At 35.9% G+C, this 15,145-nt stretch overlaps 1 protein-coding gene across 2 annotated transcripts; it reads right to left on the bottom strand.

The window, feature by feature from the left end:
* Positions 1-789: 789 nt before the first annotated feature.
* On the bottom strand, positions 790-10,257 carry LOC112775727 (tubulin-folding cofactor D). Of its 2 annotated transcripts, none has more exons than XR_003189661.3 (17): positions 9,873-10,235; positions 9,031-9,578; positions 8,323-8,425; positions 7,924-8,100; positions 6,953-7,138; positions 6,568-6,684; positions 6,294-6,398; positions 5,497-5,667; positions 5,171-5,386; positions 4,494-4,692; positions 4,073-4,278; positions 3,737-3,961; positions 3,070-3,645; positions 2,714-2,924; positions 2,244-2,288; positions 1,365-1,550; positions 790-1,266 (listed from the first exon to the last, which is right to left on the bottom strand). XR_003189661.3 is itself a non-coding variant. In XM_025819560.3 (17 exons), exons 1-17 carry the CDS (start codon positions 10,083-10,085, stop codon positions 976-978), a joined length of 3,834 nt encoding a protein of 1,277 aa, XP_025675345.1. In that variant the 5' UTR covers positions 10,086-10,257; the 3' UTR covers positions 790-975. The 2 variants fall into 2 exon arrangements, 1 of the variants encoding a protein (XP_025675345.1); XM_025819560.3 differs by having other exon boundaries at positions 2,714-2,983; positions 9,873-10,257.
* Between the last annotated feature and the right edge of the window lie 4,888 nt (positions 10,258-15,145).

Genomic DNA, 15,145 nt, shown 5'->3' on the forward strand with positions numbered 1-15,145 from the left:
CATATTTTTTCTTAGTCCCACCTACAAAATAAATGGTGAGAGATTATACTTTATTCACTAAAGTGAAATTCAAAATTTATGGAATCTAAATCCCAAAAAAATAACACATTATAATAATATACATTTATCGATTTATATTTTTATTAAATAAATACGCAATTTATATTATAATAATAAAAATACATTCCTTATTTATTATATAACATCCATAAATTCATCCACGTCATTTTTATACTTAATAGATTTTTATAATTAATATTATTCAATTCTAAATTATATATTATTGTATATTTTAAATTATTTTACGTGTTTACTAATAAATCGTGATTTTAAATTGTTTTAGTATCCTTTTAAAGGTATTATACATTTAAATCACCGCATAATTTTTAAATTACTGTCCTCTCGGTAATTTAAAAATTTGTTTTATGTTTTTTTTAAAGTAAAATAATTTATTCTGACATTTTAACCACACATTAAAATTTTTTTTCTCGGAGTTACTATTTACTCTAATTTTATACACTTCTGGAGTTAGTCAGATTATATAGAAAATGACGAGTAAGGAAGTTTCAATAAACCTTAGGCAAGATAACTCCATACTAATTAGTTGTCATTAATTAGTGATTATTTAAATTTTATCTTTTTAAAGTTACAAAATTAATGATTATTAATTGTAATAATTTAAAATTGGTTGATTAAAAATTGTTTACCTATACTTTTCTTTAGTCTACCAAACTGGAAGATAAGTGGAAAAAAAACTACTTATAAATGCTGTGAAGTTGACATCTCAGATGAGCAAAACGAAATCATCATTTCCGTAGAGTTTTACAGCAAGACATACAATGCAGAACACATTGAGTAGTACGTTTTAATATAACAGGAAAAAATGACCAATTGACAAGAAAATTTCATATCAACACTAGCAAGTTACATTGTACAAAAGAAAATCTGGGATGGGACCAAAAATAAATAAGTAAATCAGAAGCCAGATGACTCAACCAATGAGGAATATGATGCATTCTCATCCAAGTTTGTGGGCTTCTTAGTGCTGGTTTTTCTTGATGCTCCATCAGTGTTCTTACCAATTGGCCCCACCTCCAAACCTACGGTCTCACATAATGCTACTCTTTCCTGTTTTGCTAGATCCATGTCGCCATCCCAGCAAGTGTCGCATATGATTTCGAGTGCTCTCTCAATCTTGTCTTGAGCTACAAGATTCCCATTTTGTAGCAGGACAAGGTACGCCTGTTCAGCTGCTGCTTTTCGAATCTGATTTACAACAAAAGAGAGAACGAAAAAAATGAGAAAACATGAAACAAGATTGCGCATTGTTTGTGACTGCTGATATGCTTTTAAGCGAAAATCACCTTAGGGTACCGATGCACAAGAAAAGAAACAAGTTGAGAAAAGGCCCTCATATTGATTGGTTCCAGTACTGAAGCTACATAACCAAGTATTGCAATACCAGCATACAACTTAGAGAAGTCTTTGGATCCCTTCAATTCGATTGCAAGACAATCCAGAACTCCAGCACAAAAAGTTGGAGTGTTGGCCTAAAAATAAATTTTATAGATAAAATGAATTATCATCAAACATCATACAGAGTATAAAAACAAGAGAAATACTAGGTGAACAAGTTATTTTTGTAACCAAGTCTTTATTTTTTTTTTTATTCTTCTTGTGTGTCTCCTCTTTATTGTGCCAATAAGCTATTAGATCAACTTAGTTGAACTTGGTTACCAAAATGACTTAGTCATGTAGCATCACCGTAAAAACAAAAGATAGATCCAAAGCCTTCCCCCGGTTCATTATTTTGAACAGTAGAAATCGCTCATAAGCAGCTATTCGCTATAGAAGACAATGGGATAATATTAGATTATTAGTTGACTATTTTCTTTTTACCTCTGCTTTCTCACTTTTCAACATTAATGCGAAAACATGTAACAAGAAATAAATCACATTATTACTCTTAAAAGTATGTTACAAGAGAGAATTTTGCAATGTAAATCGGGTACAAGACGTCTATATGATAAAAATATTTGATGTACAAAGACAATACAGCAACCTTCCTTCTCACACTTGTTTCCACTGAGTGGTGTGGGACCACACATATATTGCCAATAAATCAATACAAAAATATACTTCACCATTATGCCAAAGCAGAAATAGACCACATGTGTAAATGGAAATTTAGATAACCTACTAACAGGGAAATTGAAAAATAAAGAGAACAAATGTAGACTAACCTCCATGTTAAGGAATACCTTTTTGCTGAATAGAGCCTCAATGGTCTGAAATACAGAGCAAATCGATCTATGCATAAAAATTCATATCTCATAACAGAGAAGGCAAGCAACCAGTATTATTTTATACATACAACAAAAGGAAATAAGCTAAAAGTAAGGATATTTTAAGTATTGATGATAAGGAGTGTGCTCAAAGGTACTCTAAACACAAGAAACATATAAATGGCTAGGAATTCTTAGAACAGTGATCCTTCAGCTACAACCTATGGTTCAGTACTGGGCTATCATGGGTAATCTTTATGCTATATCCTAAGGCATATCAACTACACACAGTTTTAATCAAGAACTGCCTTTCACATCAGGAATTTTAGCCTCCCCCAAGAAAGAAAAGAAGCTATAAAATAGAAACATCAAGAAAATTTCAGTTTAAGAAGAAACAATAGTTAAGGATTACTAAGGTAACTTAATACCTTTAAAGATGGTATGATAACTCTATCACATTTCTCATATTGTTGAAGAACCCACAGGATGTCAACAGATAGCATGTACTCCCTGGACATTCTTGTATTATGTTCTTCAGATTCAACCCCTTCTAGATACTCCAATAGTGCCGAGAGCGATATCTTCTTCAAAGAATCTTGCAACCCTCCAATAGAGATAACCAATCCAGATAGCACATCTCTGCTATAACAACCAAATTGAAGTAACTGAACAAAGCATGGATAAGAATAGGAAGGGACCTGCATCAAAACAGTGTGTTCACCAAAAAGCAATATAATCAATGCTACCATCATCAAGAACTGATAAAAAAAATCCATAAACTTACGGCCCATTTCGGTTCTGCTTCCTTAGGAATGATTTCTTCTAACTTTTCTCGAAAAGGTATATATGGAATATATATCATCTGGTTATACAAAATTCTGGGGAGAACATTTGCAGCTGCTTCTCTCAACTTATCCATCTTCTCTACGGCTTGCTTACAAATTCCTCTGATTAAACTGGTAGCAAGATTTTCATCAAATAATAAAAGCTCTTGGTTGTTCTTAGGCAAGTTATCATTCAAAGGCTGCACTAAAGATTCAATTTCCTTTCCATCTGGTGTTCCAGACAAAGAGGCTGACTTATCTATCTTACAAAGCATATATGTACACTTTTCAAGGCCATCTAATGCAGCCTCACGAACCCAAGAACCAACATCACCTCGGTTATCAACAGAATAGTCATCAAGAGCTTTAAATAAACTCATCATCACCTCATTCTTTATTAGAACAGACAGAGAAATATCATTCTCAGTAAGAGATGTTGCAGCATCTTCTCTTCCACTAATTAATGTTTCACATATTGATATGAGCCCTCTGACAGCATTTACACGTGCTTCAGCATCTCTGTCTTCAGGATTTTTCTGCAAATAGGAAAAAGTTATATAACATAAGCACCGGAAGCCAAGACAGTATAACGAAATAATAAACAGGATTTGCAACTGTGTAAAACACCTCAATTGCACAACAGCTACAAAGCTTCAAAACCACATTTCTCCACTGGCCAGCCAATAACTCATATGGCAAAACACCAATTGCCAATGCAGATCCTCTCCTTACAGCAACGTTTGGATCGGTCAGCATATTGAGGTACTTTGCTGTCACATCACTTGTACCTTTATTATCTGAAGCAAGTAAGTACGCCAGGATAAAATGTTTAAGGGCTTTAACAGCGGCATTCTGTAAATCATATGAAGATTATTCTAGTCAAGTATAACATCCAACAAAAATGGCATATTGGAATTACCAAAAAATCGATCATACAAATTACTTGTAACAAAGGGGAAGGACCTGTATCTGAGAATTAGGATGTCTTAGATTCTCATTCAGAGTATCAAGCAAGCTTCTCTTTATCTTTTCTGATAAAGCCACTTTAGATATGGAAATACATTCAATAAATCTAGAAACAGCTGAACGCATTATCTCTCCTCCCTTTCCACGATAAAGCCGTGCTTTCTCAATTGCAGGAACAACACCAGCAAGAGTTTTTTGCTTATCTGTCAATGACAATAAAAATGTCAAATTTCTGCTAAAAGTTGTATAAAATTTTGAAACTCATTACCTTAACCTCATAGTAGCTGTATATATTTCAGTACTAAGAGTTCTATACAGTTTCCTCTTATTTTTCTCTTTCTTTTATTTTAATAGGACAGGTCTGTTTCACTACCACTAATAACAGCATAATAAGAAGTTACAAGAAGAAAGTACCAACCAGAAGGAAGAGCATAGCTGCATTGATGTAAAGCCAGAACCAGCTCCCCAGTTGCTAGAGTAGCCCCATGGCGCGTGCACAAATCAGATGAAAGAGTCCAAGGAATTAACTTTTCCATGACAGTGTTTGCAAAATACTGAGGGTCATATTTTACAAGAAAAGAAAGAGCCTCTGCAGCAAGTTCTCGCAAGCTTTTATCCTAAAGATAAATTGAAACAACACAGTAAAAGGAATAACCATAAACTGTTAATAACTGAGAGAATATGAACAAATTTATCCCCAAAATATGACATAATGCAAGGATTTGTGTGCATGTGTGACAAAAATTCAAGGAATAATACTACTTAGAAGGAAAAATATAATGGACAAAATAAAAAGGTTCTATTATCCTCTGTAGTCACATCTATAGAATAGAAGAGTTTTACATTGGAAATAACTCCCTTTTCATTTTTGTTTCCCTACTTTAAAATTAAATCTAATTTCATCTTAGTAAACCATAAAGCATACACATTCTGGGAAGATTCCCAATGTTGCTTTGCTGTGTATGATTTCCCTATAACAATTTTATTATTCAATGTGCAGAAATCAGGATCAACTTATATTACTTGGAAGGTAAACTAGAATGCAAGTGCAATTAGGGTTAACATGTGAGCAATTGAGCTAGAAGTAAAGCATACCCAGTGGCAAATTTTTCTATCCAGCAGGTCATCCACGAACGGAAGAAGATATCCTTCATACTGAGCAATGAAGACGGCAACATGAAGATAGGAGTGTATTCGAGAAGAAAGTGAGAAATAGTCTGCAGTATTCACTATGTCAATGCCATGTGGATAATTCCCTTGCCGTCCAACATTCTCCTGAAAAGCAGCTGCTGCTGCTCTTCTGCAGTTAACCTAAGATCACAGGTTGATTAGGACATTCTGTTCACGTGGAATGATGGAATGAATCTCAACCATTCTAGAACAAAATCAAGTCACAAGAAGGGCGTGAAAGATAAATGGACCTCACGGTCATAGCATGCAACTGTAAGGAGGTGTGGGGCAAGGTGTTCTAAGATGCTTCTCATATCTGCATGATAATATGAACGCCCAAATGCCCAACATACATATGCAGCTGCATCACGTACATGAGAACCAACACTGTGTGGACCTCTCCGAACATCATAGTGTAGCGCCTGATTAAAAAATTTTGTTTAAAATTTCAACCATTACATAGCTGTTGTATCTCAAACAACGGCTCAACATAGTTCAAATTTAGAAGAAAACAACAATGAAACAAATCTTTGGCAACAACAGCAATGAATAAGGGGAAACTATCATCATTAACATTGCAGTAAAGAGTCTAGTTAAATTAAAAGTGTGATTCGAAGGATTTATCAGGCCAACTAGAAAATTGAGAACACCAGCTATAAACCATACTGTCAAGGAAAGGGAAGATGTCTTAAGCTTCATAGGCATCAAAAGATAGGGAAATGTACCCTAGAGTAAGAAAACAAAACTTTAAATTAGTAGAAGATTCACTCCATTCTTATATTCTATCTTTTACAATTTCTTTCCTATCATATATGTTGTGTTGCAATAAGCTGCTGCAAGGTGTCAGAATTGTCCTTAGATTCTTACTTGGAGCAACGTAACAACGATAACGAAGCTTTGTCCCCCAAGATAAGGTTGGCTAATGTCATGATACAGCATTAATAAAGTAATTTGACCAACTAAACAATTATAAGCTGCTATAATAACTTTTTAGGTCCCAATCTTATATCTCTAAGCCTACGGATACATCTATAAATTTAAGCATCACCTTCACAACAACAGGAACAACTTTAGGAAGACTAATAGGCAAGAGAAGGCCTCGACGAGCAAGTTCAGCTAAAGCTAAACAGCCTCCATGCCAGGAACCATCACCCTGAAAAAAGTGATGCATGTAAGCTATAATAGAGGATCAGAAAATAGTTAGGCATAGTATAATTATACTGCAATGCAAATGAAAACCTAGGTAGTGGAATGTAACTTTAGCTAGTAAAATATAGTTGTTAGGTCAAGAGCCTATATGAAATTATAGTCAAGTACCATACCTCACCAGGTGAAAATAGCTCCAAAACAGATGATAAAACCTCCTCAGAAAGAGATGATGCCAATCGTGAAGTTATACGCCCAATGCCTTTAGCTGCAGACCAGCGGACAATGGTATCCTATAACCGAAAGCAATATTTCAGTAATTGGAATTATAACAAATGGACAATGTCAACAAAGTCATTACAACTTTCAATAGCTTAGACAACTAATTTATACAAACCATTTACAAAGAAATCAAGCAACAAACATCAGTTTGCTTTGTAATGTATCATCATTTACATGTAACCAGACATAACATCATCCTTCATATCATCTAATGTCAGCAACTTAGCACAGAGGTGAAACACAAAAATTCACTATAAGAATCTAACCTTTTAGACATACCATATCCCTTAAACCAGATAGCAACATCTCAATAATCTCTTCAACATTTTCTGGAACCTCCATATCTTCATCTTCTGCCCCATCTATAACTTCATTTGATTTGTAGGAGTTGCCATACGCAGCCATATTGGACTGATCAATTGAAATGGATGTATTCAAAGAAACATTTAGTTTGGTAGTCCTTCCCTGCATGACAGGCATACAGTCGTCAGAGCAAGAAAATAGACAGACATGAAGGCTCTACAGTTGCTTATGAAAAGACAATAACATTTTAGTTTGCTAAAGACCCTGCTACAACAACAACAAAGCATTATCCCACTAGATGGGGTACTAAGCAGCCCATTATATTCTATTGTAGTGAAGAAAGAGGTAGAAGAACTTTCCAAGTCATCCTTCAAGTTCAGGAGAAAAAGCTGACAACAGACGACATTTAAAACAATTTCCATTGATGCAGCAGAACAAATAATAATTCAGAAAGTAGCCAGGCATAAGATATGGTCATAACTCTCAACTTTTAGTAGTAATTTAAACAACTGAGCACACTGCAAAGTCCATAATGATTTAGCATACTAGTAAAACAAATCTTCAAAAATGTGAAATTTCATTATTAAATCTTTTCTATGAACTCACTGTCAATATTAAAATTTTCACAAATCTGAACCATTGTTTATTAAGTGCTATTCATATTTTCACCACCAATAATGGCTCTAATCTCATTATTCCTGTTCTGTTTCAAATTCTATGTACAGCTCTTAACTTGCATGAGGAGCAATTGATGTTTTGTCAGAAGACACATTTCCAGATAGCACATATAAGTATCACTATTAGTTCTTATGGCTTTATATATAAACCATAAGAAAAAAAAAACAAAAAATAGATAAGAACATTTGCAAGTACACACATCCCCCCAAAAAAAAGTGTCTTTGCACTTTTAAGATATCGGATCAGACATGGATAACATAAAACCTAACCGTATATCGCCATGAGGGCAACCGATGAGGAAGGGCAGTGAGCCCAATCCGTTGGGTTAACTTCATTATAAACTTGCGAAGTAAAGGGCTTCGAGCTGCAGTTGAGGACTTGTACAATATTGAAGTGTCCTTCCAAACAATGGGGATTACATTAAGCAAGAGATTCCGGCTGCCAGCCTGCTTAGAGAATTTATGCTATAACAGTTAGAATCATCAAATATTATGAAGAATTTATTTAGAAAAGACTGCTTTGATGCCCAAAGGAAGAAAAAGATAGAGACGCTAGATCATCTCCTGAAGCTAAATGGTGCATTCATTCAATACACATTGACATGTGTCATCATTCTTAGTTCTGAAAGGAAGCAGAATCTATTTGCAGAAAAGCAATAAAAGCAGAACCTTGAAAATAGCAGCCATTGCTTCAACGGCACCAAGTAATTGGAAATGATGGAGTATATCTTCGGTTACAGAAGACATGACCTCATGGGTCCACTCAACAAAGCTGAAACAGTCAAAAGTCAGTTTTGGCAGAAATAGAAGCAGGATTGATTTTCTAGCATGATATCACGGAAACAACTAGTTCTATACATCAAATGCAAGAATGAATGCAGATCCAAACATTTCTGAAGTCCTAATACATAATTACTTGGGACAAATGAATAATAATGACCACCACCAAGTCATTTTCCACTAAGCAGGGCATACCGAAAATTATAGATAACGAGATCTAATGATATTAATAAGAATCTGCCACTATGTAACAAATTCGGTGCCCTTCTTGAGAAAGTGGATTTTAACTGTAATATGCCTACTCATCTATCTCTCATCACTATGAGACATTCTTCCCTCAACGATAGATACATAGAGTGCTTTTATGCGCACACTAACTAACCTAAAAGCTACTAGTTTAAAATAAAAGTTAGCAGCTTAAATAGTTTAAATTTTCAACATGCTACTCACTAATTTCTTATTTCTTACATGTGTAAACATGAGCCATAAAGAATTAATGCAGCGTGATACCACATCATTGGAAGAGACAAATATTCAAAGCATGAAGATAGAAAGCTGAATTAACAATGAATAAGCTATAAAAATATTCATGTAAACCTCGTAAAGGCTTTTGGCATATCTGGCCGAGTAAGTAGCCTTGAGAGCACTAGTCCAGCCATAGTACGCATGGGACCAGCAGTTGCAAGGTAATCCTTACAGAACCCTATTATTCTCAACACAAGAGGGGCAAGCTCAAATTCATTGAGATTTTCATTGTTGGCAATGCTGGTGTCAACAGTGGAGATGTCAAAAGGCACCAGTACAAGTATATAAAGCCATAGTAGCATCACACACTTAGCTTCCATCTCTCCTGTGCTTTCCTGCCTCAGTGCCGTTCCAGAACTTGTAAGATGACACTTCTCCAATAGAGATACAGCAAGTTCCAAATCCGAAACTTGATGGGGAAAGAACTTAATCACAGCCTTGTATCCACAAACTGTGACTAATGAATATATAATGATGCATATCGGCTTGATTATTTCAAGAATTTCATCAGAAGCTACCCCGAGTTCAATTGTTCTGGAACGAATAATGTTCATCAGTGGAGAAACCATACTTTCCAGGTAAGGTTCTATAAGTTGGCCCTGCTCTTGATACTTGTCTATCTGCATATAAAGGAACAATGCACAAATTTCACAGTAAGCATAGCACACATTATGCAAAAAAGATAGTAAAACACTTTACACATCATTTTACATTTTACTCAACCCAGCATCCATATTCAAACAGTACAAAAGGAATGCAACAGAAAACTGCTAAAGTGTCCAAGTGACTCTAATCTCAATCGAAAACATAAATCACCATCCTAACTTCACACAATATAAATAAATAAATATAAATAAAATTAGCAGAAAATATAAACAATAGATAAATAAATAAATTGGGTTGGAGGAGAGTACAATGGATCTGAATTTGTGAACAGATGAAGGATCAGAGACACGGCCATTTGAAACGGTGTCGTCAAGGAGTGACTTGAGGAGCTTCCACTCTTGGAGGAAGTACTTGTGGAGCACCCTCTCCTTGGAATCGAACTCATCTTCGTCCTGATTCAGAGTCAGATCCTCCGAAACCCCATCATCATTGTTCTTCACTGTCTCTTGCTTCGGTTCCATATTCTCTGTCACAATGCACTTATCTTTGTAAGTTGGATTCTTGTTTATACTTTTGGCGGGATCATAAAGAGAAGTTTCGATTTTTGTGTGATAAGAAAGCAGCGCAAGAATTGAATTAGCTTCAGTTTTGGAGTTGCAACTTGCAACATATGACGGTTTGGTTCACACTTTCACTGTTTCGGTTCCATTTCCAGCTGAAGAATGTTGCGGGTCGGGTGTACCCGGTTTAACTTGCCAGCTTGGAAAATACTTTTTGCTAATAAATTTTCTAAAACTACTAATCAAGACTTTGAAATTTTATCTCATTTAGTAATTGGAAAATGATTCTAGGCCAAATTTTTTCGACTAATTAATAAAGAATATATTTTTTTATTTCTATTTTCAAATATTTATTCGTATATTATTTGTTAAAAGTATGGTTTCTGTCCACATATAAAATTTAATATTCAATTATTAATAGTAAATTTTATTATAATTATTCATTTAATTAAAATCAAACTCAAGGTGTGGCTAGTTCAAATCAAAGAATATTCAAATGGTATATTATTACCATGCAAAAATTTTATGTATTTAAGAAAAATAACACTTAAAGATATAAATAAAAAATAAGTTTAAAAAATTTTTAAAATTTAATAAAAATCATCAAAAGTTATTTTTTTAATAATAACAAATAATTTTGTTTTTCATAAATAATTTGCATTTAGTCTAAGTTTTATAAAAATATTTAAATAAATACTTAAAGAATTTTATATGACAAAATTAGAATAAAATTTTATTTTTAACTTTATTTTTTAATTTTCTGAACGAATTTTCAGCCATAACAAAAAGTTTTGGAAAAAAAATCTAAAATGATCAAATTTTAAAAATAAAAAATATTTATTTAAAAAAAAACTTTTTAAAATTTAATTTTTAAAATTGTTTAAAAATATATATCTAAAATTTTAAAATTAGTAAAGAGAAAGTTTAATGGACTAATTACAATATAAGTCAATTCTATTTTATTTTTTATTTTTTATTTTGAAATTCGAAAAAAAAAAGTTTAAAGAGCCAACTATAGTATAAGCCTATAAGTCAACTAAGTCAACTCCCTTTTATTTCTGATTTAAAATTCAAAAATGAGAATAGTGGTGGTTATTTTTTGTTTTGTTTTATAACAGACTTATTTTTCAACTAGTTGGTTGGAGTTAGCTTCATCCCTAGATGATTTTCTAGATTCAAAAAATTAGAATAGTATAATTTTTTTATAATATAAATCAACTAAATCAATCCCATTTTATTTCTGATTTTGAAATTCAAAAAATTAAGATAGTAAACTTTTTTTCCTAAGCACTTGCATTAGCCAGTCATGGACCGGCTTCAGCAGCCTCTGATTGAGATTGACATAGTTACTCATGACGAATATTCTTCTTTTGCCTCCTCCCTCAATAGTCTGACCGAGACGGCCAGTAACTAGTGGAATCCCATAGTCGAATGGTGATGGCAAGTAGGGATGGACTCGACTAGTAAACCAGTCCAGACCCCACGCACTTAACAAGTCGTTAAACTTGTCATACACATATCATACTGTGGGGGAGGCCACAAGGTACCCTGCAGCCATGACTCTCCATAAGTATGATGCCCGACTAGAAAGAAATAAAAACTCGCTAGTTCATAAACAAGAACTAATATTTCGGACCTGCTTCACGCTCTTGCCTAATCTTTGGACCCAACACCGTTGAGTCAATGGGTGCGTAGGTAAGGCCTTCCAGGTCGAATCCCAAGTCATACCTTGATACAGAAGTATGGTTGGGAGGAAGGGTGGGTAACGTTTGAGCAAGACTTTAAGGTTCTTCACAATCAAACCCACTTGCTCACACATTATCTCCAGATCAGACACAGGGGTAGTAATCGAGGTGAAAGTGGATTTATCCACTTTCTTTGCTAAGGCTATCACCTTAGACAATTAAAAGAAAGATAAATAAATAACACTTCACTAAAGGTAGCCCAAAACGTAATCACTAGTTGAAAAGGAAAAGAAGTTAGTACGGCCTTTCAAATAGAATCTAATAAGAAGTCTCGTGCCAAGCCCTAAGAAATGGGCAAAGAAAGGCACACAGAACGAATCCCGCAGAACAACCAAATGAAGAAAGCCATTTCTATTAGAGGTGCCTACGCGTCTTGATAGAGGGGCGATCATAGGTTCACCTAGACAAGAAGGTAGCAACGGAAAGCAAGGCAAAAGCTCAATCCAACATACATTGCAGACTAAAAAATCAGGATGAGGGTTGGGTGGAACTGCCTTTCTTGAAGCAGTTCCCTGCCAATCGAAGACCTGAATGTAGCAGCTCCAACACTAGTAGAGGAGCGGGGACATCTTAAAGTAGCATAGGGGCAAAAAAGTTTTGAAGGGAATTGCACAGAAATGCTAGACTCAGTCCAAGCACGAGAATGCCAATCAACTGTAATGGTAGCTCAACCAAGGACTTAGAAAGCACTTTTTCCAGCACTTGGGCCAACCAACCCAACAAAGCAAGCCCTTCTATTGGATACGAGATTGCAACCAGAGCCATCTTGATTCGAAGAGCTTAGGGAGAGCAAGCAAACGGAACTTCACATACAAAATTTATTGAGTAGCCAGAAGAAGTTCCTCAGAGGCTAGGGGTGAAAACTATTAAAGGTGTCTAATCGTATAAATAAAACTGACAAGAACTGGACTTATTTACCTCGGGGTTACTTTCCGAGACAATAAGGAAGCGTAGCAGCATCGGGGGAGTCCTATTAAACCTCTATTCCATCAGGCACACTAAAAGCTGGTCTTTAAGAAACCAACCTGAAAGTAGGAAACTTTCCTTGGGATTATATATCATCATAGGCCAGCCAGGAGAAAAACCACTTTCTTTCCAAAGAGATTCATGAGTTCCAACTCTTCCGTATAGCCGTCTTAATGAGGGCAAGACTAAAATACGAAATAAGGAAAGCAATGGCATCGATTAGAAAGAACATTCTAGATGGAAAGATATGTCTTGTGACCGACCAGCCTTTCTTTTTTAAATATATGATCTTTTTCCGCTGTCTTTTTAGGCCGGGAAGGGTATCCGTGGAAGATGAGCTAAGGTAAAGGCCCTCGGCAGAGGAACGAGCTCTATTTACGTCATTCTAAGAGGCGCTTCAAGCCGAGTAGCGAAGATAGCAAAGTATAGATTGGATTGAGACAAGAACCTTCCGTTGTTAAAGACAAACTGCATTACCACACTCTAAAAGCCCGGGTTCCAGCTTAGCGCATTGAAGGAATAAAGAAATGGCATAGCTGAGTGCTAGAATCTTAGTCGATGGAAGTTATATTCACCAATTCACTAAATGAATATTTGTTCAATTTCAATCATAATAGTCAAACTCTTTGTTCTCATAACAGAGAACCGGCCCTTAGCCTTAGTTGGAAGCTAAACCAAAGCTAAGCTTGTAGGCTCGTAGAGAAAGCTATTGTGCAGGTATACCCACAATCCATGTTCCTGAACAGTCTCGTTCGAACATCTTAGGGTTCACTTCAAGCCGTGGCTTGCTTTCTCGGTATCGTAAGTCTAAACTCTTTATTTAAGCCAGATAACTAATAAATAGAGATATAGCTCAGTAAACACTGGAATCACTATCGCCTTCGGCTTAAACACGGCTACATTTCGCTCTATCGCTAGTGAAAGAAGATAACAATTTCTGGTCACTTTCAGTCTAACCCAGATTTACTTAGTTAGTCGGGACTTGCTTCTTAGCGTGTAGTGGATCCACCAGGCTAGCTTTCCTGTAGTAGAGCGCGGGGAGAGTGACCATCAGGGCCTTTAATAGTTTATGAGGATCTTGAATTATACAGTGCCCTAAGATCCCAATCCTCAAGCGAATGGCTTTTACTCAACCTCAGTTCATTCAGTTAAGGCCCCTTGGTGTATTAAACCACCAAATAATGGTAGCTGGATTTGTAGAAAACTTTTTCAGGTGAGAGAGTTGGCTATGAGATATATTATACTAAAAGTTGGCAATGAAACCAATACATCTCATCTCTCTGGTATGACTCTTGGCTGCCTATGGGTTCTATAGTGGAAAGTTATGTATGGTGAGCAGATCATGTGAGAGTTTTTTGTTCCCCAAAATAAATGTAAAAGTTGCAGACATATTTTTTTTTTTAAATTCCGGATGGTCCCTCCCTATAGCTGCAAATCAAGATCCGTTAGAAATTGGGGAGTGTATCAGAGCCATAAGGACCTTGAACAGTGAGCAATAAGATTGAGTTATATGGATGCCTGATCACTCAGTTTTCCATAAAAAATGCCAGGAGGTTAATCAGAGCTACTATGCCTTGGTGGAATTAAAACCGAAGATCTTTTTAAGAAGGAACTCAGTCGTGGACTGATTTCGACCCTTTACCAGAAGAAAACGGAGGAGCGGTATGGTTTCTATTAGAAAGGCTATTTCTTGAGTATCCAGAATAGTCTGTAGCGAAAAGCGCAAGGCAGGAGCTAGAAGCAACTCGCCAGACTCGAACTGGCACGGCTCGCATCAAGCCTATTCTTCCCTCAATAGAGTTTCTTTTGTTACGCAGTTCGAAAGCCTAAGCCTTTTGACATCTGCGGGCCCGCCGGCTAAACGAAAAGAGTCCTCTTTCCGAACTCCCCCTAGACCTATGTCTGGCCTAGGGGACATCTCTAAGCTCTAGAGCTCCTGTCTCCTCACTAAAAGCGTAACCGGCACCAATCTCCCTTTCATCTTGGGCGAGACTTTATACCTTCCCGGCGCATCGTTACGTGCCCTCATTAACCTTCTGTAAGGCAAGATTCCTAATGGTGGGGGAGCCCTCTAAACCCACTTCCCCCCCCCCCCCGCACTTAGCGGGGGGCCTCGCAGTCGCCTTTGGCTCGAGCTACTTTTGCTTTCCGGTAACAGATAGCTTGCTGCCCAAGTCTACCTATCAAAAGCGAGCCATATCGTAAAAAAACCAATCACCTCTAACACTTACAAAGAACTTTGAAGCGATCTTCTTATAGTAAGTAAGTTTAGATTAAGCCAACCTGCTAATCCCTAGATCTAGAGCTAGA

Source organism: Arachis hypogaea, chromosome 19 (assembly GCF_003086295.3).
Source record: "Arachis hypogaea cultivar Tifrunner chromosome 19, arahy.Tifrunner.gnm2.J5K5, whole genome shotgun sequence".
NCBI classification, from domain to species: Eukaryota; Viridiplantae; Streptophyta; class Magnoliopsida; order Fabales; family Fabaceae; genus Arachis; species Arachis hypogaea.